This window comes from Eleutherodactylus coqui, chromosome 3 (assembly GCF_035609145.1).
Source record: "Eleutherodactylus coqui strain aEleCoq1 chromosome 3, aEleCoq1.hap1, whole genome shotgun sequence".
In the NCBI taxonomy this organism is placed as follows: Eukaryota; Metazoa; Chordata; class Amphibia; order Anura; family Eleutherodactylidae; genus Eleutherodactylus; species Eleutherodactylus coqui.
The window spans coordinates 131,767,000-131,784,449 of NC_089839.1; the positions used below are offsets into that span (position 1 = coordinate 131,767,000).

Genomic DNA, 17,450 nt, shown 5'->3' on the forward strand with positions numbered 1-17,450 from the left:
GTAATGAAATGGGCTCTGAATTCAAGGTACTTCTGTACCATTCTAATGTTCGGGGGTTATCCCGAGGAAAGGTGCTGAATCGCGTTTTTGCCATGAGTGTAGAATTAGCCCTTTTTTTTGCGAGACTACCAACATTGTTATGCAGATTGCTTTGAAAATTCATGCTCATTTCTGCCCACATGGCCGATATCTTTGATGTTCTCAGCCATCTCAATCCACAGATGCAGGGCAGTGGAGTCAACATTATTGAAGTGGAAGAAAACATGAAGGTTTTTCCAAAAAAAGCCATCATCATGGAAACAACGAACAAAGAATCATAACTTTGCAAACTTTCCCTTGCTGGATGACTGCGTAAGATCAAAGACAGGTCTAGAATCAGAGACATTTCTGGACCCGGGGAATTGAAGCAAGCAATTGCCATGCACTTAAATGAGTCCCCAAAGTCTCTCGACAGATACTTCCCTACCAGAGTCATATCCAGCATGGGTGAGACAGCTGTTTACATTTAGTGTTGCGACAGCAGATATCAATGATTAATAAGTCGATGAAAATCACTGAACTTCAGCAGAGCCAGGTTCAATAGGAACTCTTCAAAATCAACAACGCTCTTAACATTCTCATTTATAAGTATGTTGAAGAGCACGCGGCCTAGGACAGAGCCTTGTGGAACCCACTTGATACATTCTTCCACTTGGATGTGCAGCCATTTATGATCACTCAGCCAGTTGTGAATCCACCCAACAGTTGCCTTGTCAATTCCATATTTCATCATTTTTTCAATCAGTATGGTATGAGATACTTTGTCAAATGCTTTACTAAAGTCAAAATGTACTATATCCACTGCATTTCCCTGATCAACCCAGTCGGTGATTCAGTCATAGAAGGAAATTAGATTTGTCTGGCATGACTTGTTTGTTACAAACCCATGCTGGCGCTCGTTAATTACCCCATTTTTATCCAAGTACTTGCATACATACTGTTTAATAATTTGTTCAAAGATATTTCCCAGTATAGAAGTCAAGCTCACAGGCCTGTAGTTTCCTGGATCCACCTTCTTCCTTTCCTATAACAAGAACACTTGGTTGTTATTTTTGTCTAAAAGACTGGCTAGGTCACAGATCCATGCATGAGCATACCATCTTAACTGCACTTAACCTGTAGCTTAAACTCGACTATACACATTAGATAAAAGTACTCTGAACACAGCATGGTTCTTGTATGGGCGCTCTACCAATGGCAGATATTCGGGAAGAGAAGGATAGGGAATGTTGGGTCTCAATGTGCTCAGTCCTTTGTTCCTGCAAGAGTTAAAGGGGTTATATGGGATTAGAAAAAGATGGCAATTTTCTTTCGAAAACAGTGGCACACTAAGCTGCAATACCAACCCATGACCTGGGGTAGTGCCGTTTCTTGAAGCAAGCAGTAATGTCTTTCTAATCCAGTACAAACACTTTAAGAGGCTGTCAAAAACAGGTCCCTCCCATTATTCAAACAAACATGAATCTCCGCCTATAGTCATCTAATGTCTGAAATCAGGTTTGTGTCATCATTTACATTTAAGAATTAAGATGCAGCAGTGCCATCTATCTATGACGGATCGGTATTTGGAAGAATCCCAAATGCTAACTGATGCCACTGATTTATAATGGGGTTAGTCAGCTTCCTGATAATCTTGACTAGAAGAATACTACTTTTGCTGTAAAACATTCCAAAACGTTGGACAGAAAGGATAAACCTCAAGCGTAAACAGATTCTAAACTGTGAAGTGTAAACCCATGATGTAAAACCAATCTGTGTACAGCACTTCAGAATATGTATGGGTAAAAAATATATTTGTGTAAAAAACACAAACAAAAAGAACATTACATCTTAGTAAATTATACATGGAGTTAAAATCTTAATTTATTAAATAATTTTTAAAATTCATTTAAATACAATAAAACAAAAACATTATAAAAGGAAGTCTGTTACAACGATTTTAGCATATAAAATCAATAGGTTAGCAATCTGAAGAGTACATTCATACTTATTTTCAATGCCTGCCAGTAAAATGAAATTGATGGCTTTCCCTCTCACATGCTATACATGTAAATCAGCAACAAGTCCTTGGATTGGCAGTCAACTACCTTGGACTGGTCCTGGCTCTCTTCCTTTATTTGTTCTAAACCCCACTCCCTGCCGAATGATTAAGATCTTAATCTTTTTTTTTTGTTATTTCAGTGGGAGCTGCAGTTACAAGCAATGGGCACTACACAGGGGTGGGAGCAGCAGGACCTGAGGATAGGTCAGCAATAGTATTTTGTGTGGAAACCCCCTAGGGATTGCATCACCGATTTTTTTTTTTTTTTTTTACAAACTTACACCACAGAGTGGAATGTATTCCATTTCTCTAATCTGTTAATTTTTCTGATTGTAGATTTTTTTTAATTCTGTCTGTACATACAGTTAGGGCCAGAAATATTTGGACAGTGACACAAGTTTTGCTATTTTAGCTGTTTACAAAAACATGTTCAGAAATACAATTCTATATATATAATATGGGCTGAAAGTGCACACTCCCAGCTGCAATATGAGAGTTTCCACATCCAAATCGGAGAAAGGGTTTAGGAATCACAGCTCTGTAATGCATAGCCTCCTCTTTTTCAAGGGACCAAAAGTAATTGGACAATGGACTCTAAGGGCTGCAATTAACTCAGAAGGCGTCTCCCTCGTTCGTTAACCTGTAATCAATTAAGTAGTTAAAAGGTCTGGGGTTGATTCCAGGTGTGTGGTTTTGGATTTGGAAGCTGTTGCTGTGACCAGACAACATGCGGTCAAAGGAACTCTCAATTGAGGTGAAGCAGAACATCCTGAGGCTGAAAAAAAAGAAAAAATCCATCAGAGAGATAGCAGACATGCTTGGAGTAGCAAAATCAACAGTCGGGTACATTCTGAGAAAAAAGGAATTCACTGGTGAGCTTGGGAACTCAAAAAGGCTTGGGCGTCCACGGAAGACAACGGTGGTGGATGATCGCCGCATATTTTCTGTGGTGAAGAAGAACCCGTTCACAACATCAACTGAAGTCCAGAACACTCTCAGGGAAGTAGGTGTATCTGTCTCTAAGTCAACAGTAAAGAGAAGACTCCATGAAAGTAAATACAGTTAGTCCCCGACTTACGAACAGGTTCCGTTCCGGGAGCCCGTTCGCAAGTCCGTTTTGTTCGCAAGTCGAACAAATGGTTGTATGGAGGGGATCGCGGGTGGATCCCGCTCCATACAACGTCGGGTGCCGGCTGTTCTTACAGCGGGCACCCGGCGGCAGCAGTTCCGACGAGCCGTGGCGCTTGTCGGAACTGTTAACACTTTAAATACCGCTCTGACAGCGGTATTTAAAGTGTTAACAGTTCTGACGAGCGGCGCGGCTCGTCGGAACTGCTGCCGCCGGGTGCCCGCTGTAAGAAACAGCCGGCACCCGACGTTCAGGTGGCCCGTACAGCGTCCCATGATGAGATCGCGGCACGCTGTGTGGTTGCTAGGCAGCCGGGGACCTCCTGAAAGGCCCCAGGGCTGCCTATGCAGAGTGCCTATCAAGCGTACGGTTTGCTAGGCGCTCTGCACAGACAGCCCTAGGGCCTTTCAGAAGGCCCCCGGCTGCCCAGCAACCGCGATGTGACCGGACAGGCTTCTATCAGGCTTGATAGAAGCCTGTCCGGTCCCTGCACAGTATGATGTAATGCCATAGCATTACATCATACTGTGCAGGACAGATAGTTCGTATCTAGCGAAATTCGTAAGTCGAATGTTCGCAAGTCGGGGACTATCTGTACAAAGGGTTCACATCTAGATGCAAACCATTCATCAATTCCAAAAATAGACAGGCCAGAGTTAAATTTGCCGAAAAACACCTCAAGAAGCCAGCCCAGTTCTGGAAAAGTATTCTATGGACAGATGAGACAAAGATCAACCTGTACCAGAATGATGGGAAGAAAAAAGTTTGGAGAAGAAAGGGAACGGCACATGATCCAAGGCATCCTCTGTAAAACATGGTGGAGGCAACGTGATGGCATGGGCATGCATGGCTTTCAATGGCACTGGGTCACTTGTGTTTATTGATGACATAACAGCAGACAAGAGTAGCCGGATGAATTCTGAAGTGTACCGGGATATACTTTCAGCCCAGATTCAGCCAAATGCTGCAAAGTTGATCGGACAGCGCTTCACAGTACAGATGGACAATGACCCCAAGCATACAGCCAAAGCTACCCAGGAGTTCATGAGTGCAAAAAAGTGGAACATTCTGCAATGGCCAAGTCAATCACCAGATCTTAACCCAATTGAGCATGCATTTCACTTGCTCAAATCCAGACTTCAGACGGAAAGACCCACAAACAAGCAAGACCTGAAGGCTGCGGCTGTAAAGGCCTGGCAAAGCATTAAGAAGGAGGAAACCCAGCGTTTGGTGATGTCCATGGGTTCCAGACTTAAGGCAGTGATTGCCTCCAAAGGATTCGCAACAAAATATTGAAAAAAAAATATTGTTTGGGTTATGTTTATTTGTCCAATTACTTTTGAGCTCCTAAAATGTGGAGTGTTTGTAAAGAAATGTGTACAATTCCTACATTTTCTATCAGATATTTTTGTTCAACCCTTTAAATTAAATGTTACAATCTGCACTTGAATTCTGTTGTAGAGGCTTCATTTCAAATCCAATGCGGTGGCATGCAGAGCCCAACTCGCGAAAATTGTGTTACTGTCCAAATATTTCTGGCCCTAACTGTAACTATGTAGGCTGTCATTTCCCCTGAGCTGCAGTACACAGAATCTAGAGATATGTCGTAAGGCAGAATTCATAGGCTATTCACGCAATGGACAGAAGGCGGCTTATTGACTTCTAGTGGATATTGTTGGAGACATACTCTGGGACCTATGTGGAGGATAAAGTGCAGGGAGGGGAGTAGATAAGCTGTGACCATCACCCATTGTGAATAGGTGTTATCTATAGATAGCTGGTACCTTTCATTGTAATCCTACCTGTAATATTGAAATAACTACTGAAAAGTGACCTCTACAGAACAGGAAGTTTCAAACTATTATCGGGCTTTATGGCAACTGTGTAAACAGTAGGGCGTAAGGATTTATATTAAATATAGATTGCAATGTTGAAAATTAGAAAAAAACACACTTTATAAAATATGTTTAACATAAAAAACTTGGTACATACAAAAGGTCATTGACTGATAACACATTCCATTTAGAGAATAGATCACACAGCATTGGCAGAAGTAACAAGTTCTTACTGAATTAACCCCCATACAATTTAGAATGTCATACCAGTCTGACAGGTGGGAAGCAAAAAAAAAAAAAAAAAATTGTCTCCAACGTCCAGGTCATAAAAAAGTAACATTTTATATTTGATTATTTTTTTATACAACATGTCTGTACAATCCAAAAATGTGCATAACAGCAAGTACAGTGATTTTTTTTTTTACAATCCAATACAAACCACTGATGCATCTACTGGCACAAAGCACTATAAGATCACTTGCCCAGTCATCTAGGTATAAAATGCAAGAATCTTGATGGTGTATTTATTGCTACCATTCTGTTGTCAAATGTTCTGTGGAGCCACCAATAGCAGAAGCTCATGTGCCATCCAGATAAACCCAAAACAATGATCCTGGTCGAATGTGAAATGTTCCATTACTTAGACTTCAGAAAATCTTCCCAATTAAATGCCTTAGGATCTCCAGGATCTGTAATTTGCTCTCTGCTTTTAGGCACAGCAGGAAATAACGACTGCATTTTCTCTCTAAATTCTTTGAGCTAAAGAAAAAATAAAGAATAAGCATAAATGAAAAAATTAAACACTAACACAAGTAAATGCAACGCGAGCATTTCACCTCTCACAAAATCTGCAGCCAACTGTTACAAATCCGCAGAAGATTACAACATTTACAATTCAGAGCATGCACTCACAATTGTTTCACTGCTTATGACTTTTCACATGGTTTGTACTGTATTCTTTTAGTGCAGAGTCCAGAAAACAAATACGCAACATGTGAATGTGGTTTAACATGAATAAGCTGGTGGGCCTCTATTTTCCTGTCTATCGGGGCATCTCATTAAAAATGGGTTTCTCAGGTTATCTTTGTTTCTATTTTCTGAGGATAGAATGTAGCGATATGGAAGGAAGGGAGCATAATGGACCTTTCACAAGGGCTGGAATTAGGACGCACCACAAGCCACGGTAAATTCTGCACTAAAATCTGCAGACTACCTGTGGATTTTTGCTGCGGAATTGAAAATGGATTTAAAAAAATTGCTTGCAATTTTACATCAAAAACCACAGTGACACTTGAGGATATGATGTGGTATTCTGCTGCTGCAGATTTGGGTGCATCTTGCGTCCCAATTCTGACCCATTTGAATAGTTCCTAAAGGTCCTTTGGTGAGGATTTTGGTTTGGGTCCGCAGCAGACTTCACTCCTTTAACTTAAAATTCAAGTGAAGGAGTGAAATGTGGTTGCAGATCCGCACTAAGATCCAAAACAAAATCAGCACCAAATGGTGTGGAGTTTCCACAGTAGAAAAATTTGTACCCTTTTAGGTGAATATTGGCACAGATCCAAAGCAAATACCCCACACGTTCAACTGACATGGATCTGCATTAGAGAGGAGCGAGCGTACTCGGATAAGCACTACTCGCTCGAGTAATTGGCTTTATCCGAGTATCGCTGAGCTCGGGTCTAAAGATTCGGGTGCCGCTGCGGCTGACAGGTGAGTCGCAGCGGGGAGCAGGGGAGAGCGGGCGGGAGAGAAGGAGAGAAAGATCTCCCCTCCGTTCCTCCCCGCTCTCCCCTGCAGCTCCCCGCTCCGTGCCGGCACCCGAATCTTTAGACCCGAGCACAGCGATACTCGGATAAAGCCAATTACTCGAGCGAGTAGTGCTTATCCGAGTACGCTCGCTCATCTCTAATGTGCATCAAAATCTGAAGCAGAAAATATGCAGCAGATTTTGGTGTGACTTTTCATGTGAAATCAGTTCTATTAATCTGAATAAGGTTGTTTCAGCAGTAAGCCCATGTATTTCTGCAAGAGCCATTCAGATAAGATTGTTGCAGATATTTCTACAACAAATCTGTACAGTGCAAATATGGCCAAAAACGGTTTTCCCATGACAAATCAATCTGAAACATCCGACCAGTACAGTCTGACTGCTGAGACAAGAATAGGGCTGCCAATGAAGATTTAGCGGCTCAGCTACAGCAAATGAAACTGATAAGCAATTTTTGGAAGAAAAAAAAAAAAAAAAAAAAAGAACCTTTGGTGTTTGCACCTTTTAGATCTATATGTAGTATTGTCTGCATCGGATATATTTTGCTTTCAATCCCAGGAAAGGAAAAAAAAAAAAAACAGAACCCATTCAAGATTAAAAATGTAATTATAATACTACAGAGCTGTTCGGTAAATTTGAATACACAATTCAGCAATAATGTCTTGGCTTTTTTAATGCTCAACTTTTGTAGAACAAGAGGAGAAAAAAAAGCAGATTCCAGACCCAAATTCCATTAGCTTTCTATTTTGGTCTTGTAACCGGTGGAAATGCTTTCACGCGGCTCATGTGGGAACTAATGATTATGCCTTTGAAGTAGAACACTGAGTGGCAGCAGCGTCACGCGGGCCAATTGGGACTCGTCTCTATCTTGGCTATGTCTTTCATGTAAGCCTGCAGGGAATAGGATGCTGACTCGCTAGTAATGAATTACACGGATTAGCTGTGGAACGAGGCGATCAGAAACAGGCATGTTCCTATTTTTTTCTACATCTCTTAAGGTTCACTGGGACAGAAATAGCTTTGGAAAAAAAATACACAGGGCTTCCTTTGGCTTGTTTTGAAAGCGATTATCTAAATGTTACTCTTCAAGTAAACGTGATACAAGTCTGGATCTTTAAGGCACTAAGGAAAACATTTTCCAGGATACATTAACATATAGAAGGCTAATATAAGCGGTGGTTATAAAGAAATGTAAAAAATACTATAAAATAGAGCATAGGTATTAGTTTAAGAAAATGTATTGTGGCTTAAAGCGTTCAAATTTCGAAAATAGTCGTAAATCACACAATACTACATTAAGTCCATCCATTACCGTTCCTCTTTATTTTGTGCTGCTTGTCCGGAAGAATCAACTGTGCACTGTTTACATTCTGTTCACAGACTTCCTGTATGTGGCTTCTATTTCCCATAATCCCCTTGGCTGTATCCCACACCATATCACTGTTGAACCCCACCCATTGCTCGCGTGATCATCCTGCTCCCCACTCATTTGCATCTAAATCTCTTCTATCCTGTTCAAATGCCATGACTATTAAAAAAAGGAAAGAGACACGGAGGTGCCAGTGGTAGATTTCCATCCCAGCCAAAACCAGGGGAATTATCAAACAGATTGGTTATTATTTGAGCAATTATAATTTATATAATTATATGCAGTAAAAGTAGCTGTAACATGACTTTGCATTTCAAAAATGTTTAGTGGAGTTGAGCAATTGCCTATAGTATTATCAAAAGTAGCCATAACAAGAATTTGCATCTTAAAAAGAAAATAAAAGAATAAGAGCTCTGCAGTTTTGAAATGTAAATAAGCCTAATTGCTACTTCTGTTTAAAATGATGGGAAATTGGAAATGGGAATTTCAAGGAATTAGAAGAAAACAAATCGCTCAAATATCGATTCTGGGAGATGAGAAGACTGTCTCTTTGCTCCACCCTGAAAATTCTCATGTGAACAATCACTTCAATGGTAATTTCAAGGGAAGAGAGGAGAAACAATAACTCAAATGGCAATTTTGGTAGACAGAAAAAAAATTCCTTTTCCGTGAGTACATCGTGACAGCACTACTGTAGGTTGCCCTTTGACCTTTCCGGGACAGGAAAAAAAGAGTTTAAAAGGCCACCTCCCTCACACTTCTCTATTGACTTCAAATTATTACGACAGCGGGGACGTGGCCTGGAGAGACCGAGACGGCTGTGCTAGCTTAGGCTCCGCAGCGACGCTCAGCAACTAAATAAAGCATTCAGTGGACACTTTACTTACCATCCGGTTAGGTGAAACCCCCAGGATTATGGCAGCGTCCAGGAGAAGAGCCTCCAGAGCGAACCCGACGCGGCTGGAAGAATTCTTCGTTCCGCGCGGCTCCCTCCCTAAAATGGCGGCGGAGGAACCATCAGCTTCTGCAGCCGACGGTCCGGTAAGAGACCCACACATGTCCCCTGAACGGTCACCTAGGAGTGGGGAGGAAGATGACAGCGCCCGTGAGGGGAGAGCAGAAGTGGGACAGGAGGAGAGGGAGACAGCAGGGGAGAACTTGCTGATGTCGGGAGGCACCACAAGGCGCAGTGCAAAAAACAAGATGGCGGCGGTGACGCTGCAGGGAGGTCAGTCTGCATCTAACAGCCCAGCTAGACAGAGGTTGTCTGATGATGTGGAGGGAGATGCCCCTGTAAACACTGAACCCCAAGCTATGAAGGAAGGGGATAGATAGCCTCTCCGCATATGACAGACCAGCCTCAGAAGTTTATATTAAAGAGGCAATAACGGCTCTAAGAAATACAATTCAAGCAGACCTGAAGAGTTTAACACACCATGTTGACACCTCAGTTTTGGAGGTAAATAATAGGCTGAACACCACCGAAAGCAAAATGATCTTATAGATGCGCATTATGAGTTAGAAGGGACAGTGACCAAACTACAGAATAAGATAACTGACCTGGAAGACAGGAATAGACGTAATAACGTTAAAATCCGTGGCGTCCCTGAGAAGGTCTCCAACAGTGAAATTGCTGACTACGCCATTCGCCTTATCAAAAAAAATCCTTCCCAATATCCCTGAACATGAACTCAAAATTGATAGGGCTCACAGGCTTCCACTTCCAAAATTCCTAAAAGAGAATAGCCCTAGGGATATTATAGTGCATATTCACCACTCCAGTACCAAAGAAGCACTTATGAACGCAGCGAGGAAAATGAAATCACTGCCGAGCCCCTATTCTGACATCCGGCTCTTCCTTGACCTCTCTCAGGCTACTATGGAGGCGAGACACAACTTTGCAAGCGTAACTTTAGCCCTGAGAGAGGCGAATATACCTTACAGATGGGGTTTCCCCACAAAGATTATTGCTACAAAAGAGAACTCACTACATGTCCTCCAGGACCCTGCATCAGCAAAGGACACTTTAAAATCTTGGGGTATAAAGATGAAAGACCCTGCCCCTGCCTGAGCTGAAACAGGTCCTGGGAAAACCCGTGAAAGAAAGTCCTAAGTACTCGACCTAACTAGAGGATGATAGAACAAAACAACCTGCATGCAGCGTGAATTTACAATATCTAAGTCCTGCCGTTACACGGAACCGCAGGTTTGAGTGTTGCAAACACACTCCTGCAAACTTTTACACCCCACACGAATCCGCAAGCATTTGCTTGCTATATTCTCAGATTGTCATGCTGTTTTTTTTTATTCTGCAGTGTGACTCTGCTATATGGTTCACTACTCTACATGTTTTCATTCTTTTGCATAACCAAAATGTGTTTTTTGTATAGTTTTGTTTTGACAGGCATCGCTCAATATTCCAGTTCTCCAGCTCCTAGCTCCAAATCGCCGATACCAAGAAAATGGCTACGAGAATAATGTCAATAAAAGCCAACGGTGTGAACTCTCCTCACAAGAGAGGTTCCGTCTGGAAAGAGGCACTTCGCAGAAACGTGGATATTGTATGTATCCAAGAGACACACCTTTTAGACACAGACAGCGCCCGCATGTCCCACAGGAAATTCCCCCAAACCATATTCGCCTGTGCTCCTAAGAAACAGGCAGGGGTAATGATTGCATTTAACGACTCCACACCATTTACTATTGAAAAAAAAAAATGTGACCCTAAGGGCCGTTACATAATCCTAGTGGGTGTTTTGAGAGAATCACCGATCACATTAATAAATATCTATGACCCAACAAAAAAACAAATACATTTCTTAAATGGGCTCATGAAAAAAATATCCCGGGTGGCGAGGGGCCCGCTGGTCCTCTGTGGTGATTTTAATTTAGCGCCAGATAGATCTGTGGACACCACCCAGCCTCTCACGAGGAGGGGAGTTTTTCTTAATCAATGGCTGTGTAGAGTGGCACTTTTTGACACCTTCCGTTGCCTCAACGCCTCAGCAAGGGAGTACACGTTCTACTCCTCTAGACATAGAACATTTTCTCGTATTGATCTGTGTTTGGTAGACAAGCAACTAATAACCTCAGTGACGAAAGCAGAGATAGGCACGGCCACGTGGTCGGATCATGCCCCGATATTGACGTCGTTGGCCCTGGGCAGCTTCCGACAGAAAGCTAGAATGTGGAGGAACAACACTTATTTAATGAGAATCCCCGAATACAAGAAGGAAATACAAAAGAATGTGGAGGAGTTTTTCGCATTGAACGATACCCCGGGCTTGGACCCTGCTACTCTCTGGAACGCCCATAAGGCTTACATGAGAGGGGTCCTTATAAAACTAGGCGCCAGATATAAAAAAGCAAAACTCAAAAAAACAGAATCCCTGATGGCCGATATCCAACTCCTAGAAAAGGAATTACAAACGAATTCCTCTTTGCCCACTCAAACTATTTAAGGCGAGGCTACAGCTCCGAAAAATACTACAAAATGACTTCGATAGGGAAGTTACAGCCCACCGAGCTAACATACTCCTCACTAAACAAACCGTCAAAATAGATGGCTAACTTGGTGAAAAGAAAGACAACCAGGGCCAGTATCCCCTTCGTGTGGAGTTCAAAAAACAGAGTTTAAAGGTCACACACCCGAAGCAGATTGCAGACAAATTCCGCTCCTATTATAGCGAATTGTATAATTTAAAAAGCGACCCCCACCTAGAGCAACCCAATAGCAGTGCGATCGATGAATTTTTGAATAAACTAAATCTCCCTAAAATAAATAAATCTCAAGCAGCAGTATTAGACAAAGATGTCAATTCCGGAAGTCATTGACACAATCTCAACGATGAAAAATCAAATAGCCCCGGGACCCGATGGGTTTTCAACCGAATTTTATAAACTATTTTTAGAACCAATATCTCCATTTCTGGTAAAAAATTTCAACACAGCTATGCAACGCGGCTCTTTCCCAGAGGAGGCACTCCCAGCTACCATTGTAGTTCTGCCCAAACAGGGAAAGACCCCGGACGACCTATCAAATTTTACGCCGATTTCATTACTAAATACAGACGTAAAAATATTCTCCAAAACCCTGGCGCTTAGACTTCTCAAAATTCTCCCCGAGATAATCCATTCCGACCAGGTCGGCTTTGTAAAAGGAAGGCAAGCCTCAGACAGCACGCGTAGGATTATTAACCTCTTACACTCCTTGAAATTATCTCAATCTCCAGCGGTCATGCTAGCACTGGATGCCGAAAAGGCTTTCGACCGCGTTCACTGGGATGCATTTAAAATGCTGGCAAAATTTGGCTTAGGAGAGGGAGTGTTGCGCGCCACTAGGGCCCTGTATTCTACACCATCAGCAAAAACGTTAGTAGACAGAACACTCTCGGAGCCCTTCAAAATAACGAATGGCACGAGACAGGGCTGCCCCCTTTCCCCCATTTTATACGTTCTCACAATAGAACCACTGGCCGAAGCTATTAGGTCGTCACCCAAGCTAAAAGGAATACCCTTAAACTTCCGTCAGCACAGGATTGGCCTCTTTGCTGATGATATTATTCTTACTCTGGCTCAACCATTAAATTCCCTAAGAGCAGCCCAACAAATCTTACAATCCTTTAGCAATATTTCGCAGTACAAACTTAATGTCAACAAATCCATGATTTTGGGAATAAATGTCTCAAGAGACCTAAAAGAATTAAAAGAGAGTTTCCCTTTGAGTGGAGAGATGGAGACCTGCCATATTTGGGAATTTCTTTGTCGCCCAAAATTAGTGACTTGGAAAGGATCAACTACACCCCATTGCTGGAATCCACACGGAGGGAGATTGACCGACTAGTCGGGCTGAACCTCACGTGGTACGGTAGAATAATGACTTACAAAATGAAAATCCTACCTAAAGTCCTATATTTCTTTAGAGTCCTGCCGATTTGTATTTCAAGAACTACGCTGTCCAAATTTCAAAAACAAATATCAGATTTTGTGTGGGGAGGTAAAAGACCCCGCCTGGCATTATCCATATTAGCCATGCGTCGCTCTAAAGGAGGAGCAGACATCCCCAACATAGAAAAATATTTCAAAGCGTCTCTTCTGAATCAAGCTAGGTGTATGATCCACCAAAAAAAAACAACTAGGTTGGGCGCGCATGGAAAGCAGTCTTGCCAGACTCCCTTCTTGCAAACCACTTCTTTTCGCAGCGTCATTGGAAGCTATGGCAGATCGCGCAAACTTAAAAATAAACAGATTCTCTGTCCCCTACCACGACAGCAACACTCGAGGTTTGGAAAGATCTAACTCAAAAGGTCGCTACATGTGAAACCCTCAAATCCCCTTCTCTCCCTCTTGAAACACTGAACGTATTTATACCCGACTTAGATTTAAAAGAATGGAAGGGGGCATGCAAAATATATCTGACCTGATGTCGGGAAATGTAACCAAACCCTTTAAAGATCTTGCTATCACATACAATCCTCATCAACAAGACTTCTACAAATATTCTAGGATCACACATTTCCTAAATAAATCTTAAATACACGAAATAGTTACCTCTAGACATTATCAATAGAATTACCTTAAAACCCAATTTGGGAAAATCCGACACTAGGACCTTTTATGATACCTTGACAGGTAACAATTTATCAAAGAGAGCCCAGATGTTAAAGGGGTTGTCCCGCGGCAGCAAGTGGGTCTATACACTTCTGTATGGCCATATTAATGCACTTTGTAATGTACATTGTGCATTAATTATGAGCCATACAGAAGTTATAAGAAGTTTTTCACTTACCTGCTCCGCTGCTGGCGTCCTCGTCTCCATGGTTGCCGTCTAATTTTCGCCGTCTAAAATGGCCTAATGGCCAAATTAGACGCGCTTGCGCAGTCCAGGTCTTCTCCTGTTCTCTATGGGGCTCCGTGTAGCTCCGCCCCGTCACGTGCCGATTCCAGCCAATCAGGAGGCTGGAATCGGCAATGGACCGCACAGAAGAGCTGCGGTCCACGGAGGAAGAGGATCCCGGAGGCCATCTTCACCGGTAAGTATAGAAGTCACCGGAGCGCGGGGATTCAGGTAAGCGCTGTGCTGTTCTTTTTTTCAGTCCCTGCATCGGGGTTGTCTCGCGCCGAACGGGGGGGGGGGGGGGGGGGGGGGTTTGAAAAAAAAAAACCCGTTTCGGCGCGGGACAACCCCTTTAAACTGGGAAAAGGAATTGGGGACGGTTATTTCCACTGAAGCGTGGTACAAAGCCTATAGGCTAGCAGGAAAATCAACCAAGGGACTGGGAATACTAGAAGTACAGGTGAAAATTAACATGAGATGGTACTTTACCCCCGTAATGTTATTTCATAGATTCCGTAGGGGAGATGGTCTGTGTTGGAGGGGATGTGGTTGCAGGGGCTCTCTCTCACACATATTCTGGTCATGTCCTAAATTACGAAACTTCTGGTACGATGTACTAACCCTTGTGGACAAAACTCTACAAGTCCATATACAAAGAGAGGCAAAACATATTCTATTGCTAGTGGACCTAGATAAATACACTCTCCCAACCAGATACCTAGTTGGACATGCTTTGATGACTGCAAAAACTTTAATTGCAAAGCATTGGAGGGGACCTGATCCCCCGCCTTTCAGAATTCAAAGACCGTATGGCAGAACAGAAAGTGTTTGAGAGATGGTTGGCATTTAGAGATAACGCTTTGGCGAAACATGAGGAGATGTGGAGCGCGTGGAGGGAACTTACATAACTTTACAGCAAATATATACATTGCGATGCCAAGTTTAACCCCTTGAGTGGCGGGTTTCCTACCACCCTGTCATGCCCACCAGGGCAGGTTTTTTAAAATGGTCTAATCATTGAATTTCAACTAATTTTGCAGTTGCGTCTCAAGAGCCATAACTTTTTCATTTTTCCATTGACATGGCCATATAAGGGCTTGTTTTTTGCGGGACAAGTTGTGATTTTTTTTAAACAGGGGGGAGGAAAAAAAGAAATGGGGAAAAACGAAAAAAAGGGGCCATATCATTAAGGGGTTAAATAATGTATTAACTTCCTTCTCTGGGTCATTACGACACATGGATACCACATGTGTGATTGTATTTTTGATTTTTTACAAAGTAAAGGGAGACAAGTGTTTATTATTTTTTTTTATAATTTTTTACCTTTTTTTTTTGTCCCTTTAGGGGACGACTTCCACAGGGACCCATCAGGACTCCTGATCACATTCCAGGGGTCCGATGGTGACAGCCCTTTACATGCTGCAGTGACAGCCCTTTACATGCTGCAGTCACATAGACTGCAGCATGTAAAGGGTTAACACAGCAGAGATCGGAGGTTTTCTCTGATCTCTGCTGTAAGAGCTGGTACCTAGCTGTCCTCTCACAGCCAAGCACCAAGCTCTCCCTGCCACAGAGACCATCGGCTTGCTTCTGACAAGCCGATGGTCTCTATGGCAACCTGTAAACAAAGCAGGAGGTTGCCGACATATCGGCAATATCTTCTGCTGGTTTTTCAAAGCCCTTGCACTGCTCTGTGTGGGTCTGTGCAGGCAGAGCACAGTGCCACAGCTTGTAGCATTGTGCTCTGCAGCTCCCATAGTGATACATAGCCCGGAAATCTTCCGGGCTATGTCATTATGAGCAGTGGAGCTCGTCCCGGAAAATTTCCGGGCGTGCCACTCAAGGGGTTAACTGTTATTTTTTAGTTAGATTCAAACCTCAACAGGATTTTGTTCTAAAGATAATAGATCGTTGTAAGCACCTACATTTCTTAGATATAAAATAGACATGCCTTTAGTTGCTAGACTTCTTGAAAAAAATTTTGAAAACGTTGAGGATGTAAATGTAATGTTTGACTGATCTCATATACCAAGTCGTTTGGAACTCATGTCTGTATAATGATTACTCTTAAGACTATGTACCTTTTTCTTATCCTCAATAAAAAATGTAATGATTTAAAAAAAATAAAAAAAATTTTAAAAAAATTACTACGACAGCCTTTGTTCCTCAAAATAATTTTATTAGTCTACAGTTAGGGCCAGAAATATTTGGACAGTAACACAATTTTCGCGAGTTGGGCTCTGCATGCCACCGCATTGGATTTGAAATGAAGCCTCTACAACAGAATTCAAGTGCAGATTGTAACATTTAATTTAAAGGGTTGAACAAAAATATCTGATAGAAAATGTAGGAATTGTACACATTTCTTTACAAACACTCCACATTTTAGGAGCTCAAAAGTAATTGGACAAATAAACATAACCCAAACAATATTTTTTTTTCAATATTTTGTTGCGAATCCTTTGGAGGCAATCACTGCCTTAAAGGGGTTGTCCCGCGCCGAAACGGGTTTTTTTTTTTTTCAACCCCCCCCCGTTCGGCGCGAGACAACCCCGATGCAGGGACTTAAAAAAAAACAAAACGCACAGCGCTTACCTGAATCCCCGCGCTCCGGTGACTTCTTACTTACCGGTTGAAGATGGCCGCCGGTATCTTCTCACTCGGTGGACCACAGGGCTTCTGTGCGGTCCATTGCCGATTCCAGCCTCCTGATTGGCTGGAATCGGCACGTGACGGGGCGGAGCTACACGGAGCCGGCATCCTGCACGAGCGGCCCCATTGAGAAAAGAAGAAGACCCGGACTGCGCAAGCGCGGCTAATTTGGCCATTAGACGCCGAAAATTAGTCGGCTCCATGGAAACGAGGACGCTAGCAACGGAGCAGGTAAGTGAAAAACTTCTTATAACTTCTGTATGGCTCATAATTAATGCACAATGTACATTACAAAGTGCATTAATATGGCCATACAGAAGTGTATAGACCCACTTGCTGCCGCGGGACAACCCCTTTAAGTCTGGAACCCATGGACATCAGCAAACGCTGGGTTTCCTCCTTCTTAATGCTTTGCCAGGCCTTTACAGCCGCAGCCTTCAGGTCTTGCTTGTTTGTGTGTCTTTCCGTCTGAAGTCTGGATTTGAGCAAGTGAAATGCATGCTCAATTGGGTTAAGATCTGGTGATTGACTTGGCCATTGCAGAATGTTCCACTTTTTTGCACTCATGAACTCCTGGGTAGCTTTGGCTGTATGCTTGGGGTCATTGTCCATCTGTACTGTGAAGCGCCGTCCGATCGACTTTGCAGCATTTGGCTGAATCTGGGCTGAAAGTATATCCCGGTACACTTCAGAATTCATCCGGCTACTCTTGTCTGCTGTTATGTCATCAATAAACACAAGTGACCCAGTGCCATTGAAAGCCATGCATGCCCATGCC

The 17,450-nt window shown here is 42.7% G+C and overlaps 1 protein-coding gene across 3 annotated transcripts in view; it reads right to left on the reverse strand.

Moving 5' to 3' along the window:
* Positions 1 to 3,451: 3,451 nt before the first annotated feature.
* The window catches only part of TMEM242 (transmembrane protein 242), a 131,412-nt gene continuing 117,413 nt past the window's right edge, over positions 3,452 to 17,450 (reverse strand). Inside the window, exons 4-5 of one of the 3 annotated variants that reach the window (XR_010791202.1) lie at positions 9,072 to 9,259; positions 5,717 to 5,803 (exon numbers count right to left, since the gene is read on the reverse strand). Coding sequence is in view for 2 of the 3 variants with exons in the window: in XM_066596083.1 (XP_066452180.1) it covers positions 5,681 to 5,803 (123 nt within the window). In the remaining variant the exon portion in view is untranslated. The other 2 variants (XM_066596083.1, XM_066596084.1) reach the window with 2 other exon arrangements.